Raw genomic sequence first — 5,533 nt, 5'->3', positions numbered from 1 at the left:
TCTCTGACCCTTCAATTTACCAAACATGATATCCTTCTCCAGCGACTGGTCCCTCCTGACAATATGTCTGAAGTATGAGAGACGAAGTTTGGCCATCCTGGCCTCCAAGGAGCATTCTGGGTAGTAGCTCTAAATATCAATAGAGAGGCAAGGAGTCTTCACATCAAGTATCAAAGCTATCTCCTCCTCTGTATGCAGGGTAAATAGCGATGGGCAACTTAGACATTGGCTACCTAAAATGAGGGGGCAATAAAGGCACAAAGTGACTGGCTTACAAAGTTTCAAGGAGTTTCAGAGTGTGGGGGGGCAGATAAGAGTTTCTGCCTATCTAACTATTATCCCCATGAATAGTCTTCATCTTGTCTAGAAGGGTCTGGTGAAAAGAGATGGGGATAAGATTTTTATGATTCAATAGTAACTGTTATCATGGCTAATTGCGACTATCACAATTATAAAGGTAGACGTTTTGTATCAAAAACAGGGGAGTAGTTAATCTTACTACTAGTTGTTGTTGTTAAGTGCCATCGAGTCGGTTCTGACCCATAGCAACCCAGCATAGGGTTTCCGAGGAGCAGCTGCTGAGCTTGAACCACCAACCTTGCAGTTCAAATGGCTTTGCAGTCTGGCACATTAACCCACAGCCCCACAACAGGTCTCCCTTACTATTAGTAGTAGTACAGAAACAGAAGACCCTAAGACCATCAAGGGAGAAGAGCATGGGCAGAATGTGTGACCCTATCCAGAGAAGCAGCGACACCAGAGACGGAGGCAGAGATGGGGACATGGAGAGAGGGAGCAGCTGAGGACTCTAGATTCATGGAAAGAGAGGGGCTGAGAGCTGTCAGCCAGGAGGCAGACTTGCAGAATGGGCCCTTTGGTGGTTTAAATTATTATATATTCCTGAGTGTTTAAAAAAAAAAAAAGAGCTAAAGTGAACAGAGAGAAATACTGTTACCTGATAGTACATGGAGGGGATTAGAATCACTGTAATGAAAGAAAGTATAAGATTTATTGAATGTAAAACTGAAGATCTGCCTTGTAAACTTTCAATCAATTCACAATAAAAAACTTTAAAAAGTAATAATAATCGTGTATCTCTTATGTGCCAAATACAAGTAATAAAAAATGAAGGCTCTGAATAAACAGTTAAAAAGAAAAAAAGGCTTCTTCTGTTGAAGACACAAAGTAAAGTACTGATGAAGTACTAAGTCTAGAACAGCACAAGACCCAGCACTCTCCTGAGGGCACCTAACAACCACAACAACAGGATTTGTTTTCAAATAGCCTAGCAAAAACAGCAAGACAGACTCTATGATGCTAGCAAGGAAGAGGAGCAACTGAACTCTCAAACACTGCAGGTAGAGGTGCAGATTGGTGCTACCACTGTGGAAAACTGCTTGAGAGACTCGTGATCAGACAGGGCATACCAGGAACTTCCAGGATGTTGTTAACTGTTCTGTCTCTATCTTGGTGAAGTTTACCAGGATACAACAGGCTGTGCAAAAGTCATCACTTTCTGCAGTAAGGAAGGAATCATGAATCAAGAAGGACACACAACTGATCATTATAATGACAGCGAGGAGTTTATAAGTTACACTGCACATATGTGTTTGAAAATGTCCTTTGTCATCAAAAAAGAAACGAGGTCACAACAGGCCCTGTTGGGTTCCCACCACACCCAGAGTAAAACCCAAACATGCCAGCCTGTCCCACAGGACCCCACCAACGCCAACTTCATCTCACACCACACCCTCCTGCCCACTCTGCCCACCATAAAGCTGGCTCGTTAGCAGTCAGATCTCTGCCTAAATGCCCTCCTCAGAAAGCCTTTCCTTACACCCCACCCCCATCCATCGTAGCGCCCCCTCCAGGCCACCCCCTTTCCTATTATTGTTGTGTGTCATCAAGCTGGCTACAACTCATAGCAACCCTGTATAAGGTTTCCAAAGGCAGCTGCTGGGTTTGAACTGCCAACCAGTTTTACAGTTAGCAGTCCAGTGCTTATCCTACAGCACCACACCAGGGCTCCCTTTCATATTAATACCTTTCATTGTCACCCTCAGCAGACATGTTTTATTTAATCATGAGAATGATTAAAGACCTCTTACACATGTGAATTACTGTTCTACAGTAGTGCCTATGCGTCCCTGAGCAGCACAGACAGTGACGCCCTCTGCGGCTAACAGTAAGACTGGTGGTTCAAACCTATCCAGAGGCAGCTCTAATAGCGGCCTGGTGCCCTACTTCCAAAAGGTCCCAGTCTTAAACGGCCACGCAGCAGAGCTCTGCCGTGTGGGACTGCCATGAGCCTGAATCAGATGGTTTGGTGGTTTTGGTTTAGTGCCTAAAACAGTGTCTGGAAGTCCCTTTCCTTTTCCCCTGCTTATCTTATGGAACCTGCAGGGCTCCTTGTGTCTGGTGCCTAAAACCTAAAGAATCAAAGCTTCCCCAGAGTCAATTCCGACCCACTGCAACCCTATGGCTCCATAGACTATGCACTGGAATGCAAACCACAAGGTTGGCGGTTTGAGCCCACTAGCTCCTCTGCAGGAGAAAGATATGGCTTTCTGCTCCCACAAAGATTTACAGCCTTGGAAGTCCTATACAGAGTTGCTAGAACTGACTTGATGGCATTTAACAACAATAATAGGGTTCCTGAGACTGAAAATCTTTCCAGCAGTTGAAAGTCTCATCATTCTCCCTCAAAGTGGCTGGTGGGTTTGAACTGCTGACCTTACAGTTCGTGATTCAGTGCTCATCCATGCCACCAGTGTTCCTTGTGTATGAAACTTTGTTGTTGTTAAGTGCCTTCAAGTCGATTCTGACTCATAACGACCCTTATTGGGTTCCCAAAGAATGGCTGGTGGATTTGAACCACTGACCTTGCAGTTAACTGTCCGGTGCTTATCCTACAGCGCCATACCAAGCACTTGTTGTAGCGATCTTGATTTTCGAGGAATGGCTTGTGGGTTTGAACCTGCAACCTTTCAGTTAGCAGTCCAGTGCTTATTCTACAGCACCACACCAGGACTCCACACTAGGCATGTGTTGTTGTGTCGTTGAGTTGATTCCGGCTCAGACTTTTACATGGTTTCCAAGGAGCAGCTGGTGGGCTTGTGCCACAGACCTTTGGGTTCACAGTCCAGGGCTTTCCTATAGCACCACTCCAGGAATGCATTAAATGTTTCAAACAAATGAATCAATAACGAGAATATGAGACGAAATATTTTGGTAGTACTTTTTTAAGATCAGGTATCCAAGCCCGTAATACCTACACTATAGAAACAGTCGGATAATTCTGTTTTCAAAGTACTGAACTGTATTATACATTAGGCATCTATTCTACCTTTTATATTCATATTAAATTTGTTTTCCAACTTAAAGGCTGCTATAAAAATCCTGGTGTGGTGCTGTAGGATCAGCACTGGACTGCAAACCACAAGGTCAGCAATTCAAACCCACCAACTGCTGCTCAGAAATCCTGTACAGGTTCACTGAGTCAGAACTGACTTGATGGCACTTACCAACAAAAACAAATAAAAATTTACCAGTATCATAGAGATTCCCCTTGTATGTTTAAAATACTGAAAAGCATTGACTTTAACCAAGATACAGTTCAAAAATGATTACAACTGCATGCTATTTTCAGCTGAAGCCTCCAAATGCATCTGTAATACCGTGTGGCCATGTGGATGAAGATGTTAGCTCCTTTTATTCATTATACAAGTCTTCATTTCAAAATTCATTACCTTTTGAGGATTTACTATAAATTCAGAGTTAGACTTCCTAAGCACACTTTCAGATAGGCAGAATAAGTGGAATAGTAACAAATGCTAAGGATAGCATTAATGTTAAAGATAACATCAACAAATGTATCCGATATTAACCTGTTTCTTATACTAACCTGTACCTCTGGAAATCTCCATGCCTCAAGCCATGCTGCTGCTGGGATTCCTTAATGATCTGAAGAACTAGAGCCGAGATTAAGGAAAAGCTTACAACCGCAACAACCCAAACACTTCAAAACTTGTCCCCATCAGTACATATTCCTATCCACCTACAGCACAGTAAGCATTATTGCAATACTTGGTACAACTAGGAAAAGTTCTTATAAGCATTCTCAATGGATAATTTCTCATGGGACAGGACTAAGCACGTAGAATATAAACATGTAGAATATGGGATTGCTTCAACTGTTATTGCTGTCAAACAATATAAAATAGAAGTACATTATTAGCCATTTCGGACTGCTGAAATTCAATAGCTAAAATAAAGTAGCTGGATTCTAAAAGTTGGGGTAACTAAATGGACACCATTGGTTTAAACCTGAACCCAGAGTATTACTCACTCAGGCGAATTCAGGTTATAAATGACGTGTACTACACCTCTATTTGCATAACCTCCAACTTCTGCCAAATCTACCTTTCCTTAACAGCTGTGAAGTTGCAGAAGGCCAGGGTTAGCACATGGTCTAACCAAGCTAGAAACTGCATAAGAATATCATGCTAAAGTTTTTTCTAGATTCTCCCTTTTTAAGATGATTTCCCAAACCTAGGAGTTCAAAGATCCTTCAATTTTCATTTCAAGTTTTCTCAGTGTTTCTCTAAAGATGGACTTTAAAAAAAAGCGAACACTAAAATGACTATTCCATTCACTAAAAAGGGACAAGGAAGATATACGCTGCTGGTAAAATCAAGTCATTTTCACATCATTTGGAACAATACCACCAATCCAAACAAGAAAACTCGAAACCCCTGAAGCGACAACGACATTAAGATGTCAAGTTAAAAGCGTTACTTCAGAAATTCACCTACATTTTCTCCATTTGTAAATTTCAAAAAAACAAAAACAAAAGCTCCAATGAGTATCACGCAGTTGAGACACATTAATGAAAGCTAGAATCTGCTTCCACCGGTTCATCTCCCAATATACGTTATAAAACAGATCACTATGATGTGTTTTATAATTTATATTCACAACAGGCAACAATTGTTTCCTCAAAGTAGTCTATCATTGCCTCCACATACACAGCATGAAGCTGTAATTTTTACGACCCATTCTACAATGGCTGTCAGAAAAGCGTATTAAGTTTCCTCTCCCCGGCTTGGTGGCTCAAGATGCCAAGGAAGAAGCCCAGTAAGGAGCCCAAAGTATCATTCCCATCACAAGCCCTCCTCCAGCTGGGCAACTAGAAAACCTGTCCAATAGCCTTGTGTCGCCTGAAAGAAGAGGACATACCTTAACCTGGAGGGCGACAGGGATTCGAGGAAATGCTACTCGGAAGGCAGACCCTGTAACTCGGACAGAGAAACTACAACCCTCGCCCTCTCCTGCCCAGGACGTGTCAGAACCCGTGGCCTCTCCCGCCCCCGGCCGCCAGATCGACACGTAGTCATAGCGAATTAGGCCCGATTCCTCTAGGATACTCTCCAAACTGAGGCTGTCCCCAAATTCCTTGTTTGCCTTCGAACCGGCTGAAGGCCGTTCGTTTTCTTTATTTTCCTCTCCACCGGCACCGCGTCCACCACCGCTG

General features: G+C 42.9%; 1 protein-coding gene across 2 annotated transcripts in view; it reads right to left on the bottom strand.

The window, feature by feature from the left end:
- The window catches only part of SRP68 (signal recognition particle 68kDa), a 50,218-nt gene that overhangs the window by 44,548 nt on the left and 137 nt on the right, over nt 1-5,533 (bottom strand). For both annotated transcript variants that reach the window (XM_006869561.1, XM_006869562.1), the window contains exons 2-3: nt 5,427-5,533; nt 3,905-3,971 (exon numbers count right to left, since the gene is read on the bottom strand). The exon at nt 5,427-5,533 is cut by the window's right edge. In XM_006869561.1, the coding sequence (XP_006869623.1) occupies nt 3,905-3,971; nt 5,427-5,533 (174 nt within the window). The remainder of the gene's footprint in view (nt 1-3,904; nt 3,972-5,426) is intronic.

Source organism: Chrysochloris asiatica, unplaced genomic scaffold (assembly GCF_000296735.1).
Source record: "Chrysochloris asiatica unplaced genomic scaffold, ChrAsi1.0 scaffold00132, whole genome shotgun sequence".
NCBI lineage: Eukaryota > Metazoa > Chordata > Mammalia > Afrosoricida > Chrysochloridae > Chrysochloris > Chrysochloris asiatica.
The sequence above is the reverse complement of the archived record's forward strand: the minus strand, read 5'-3'. Positions and strand labels throughout refer to the sequence as shown.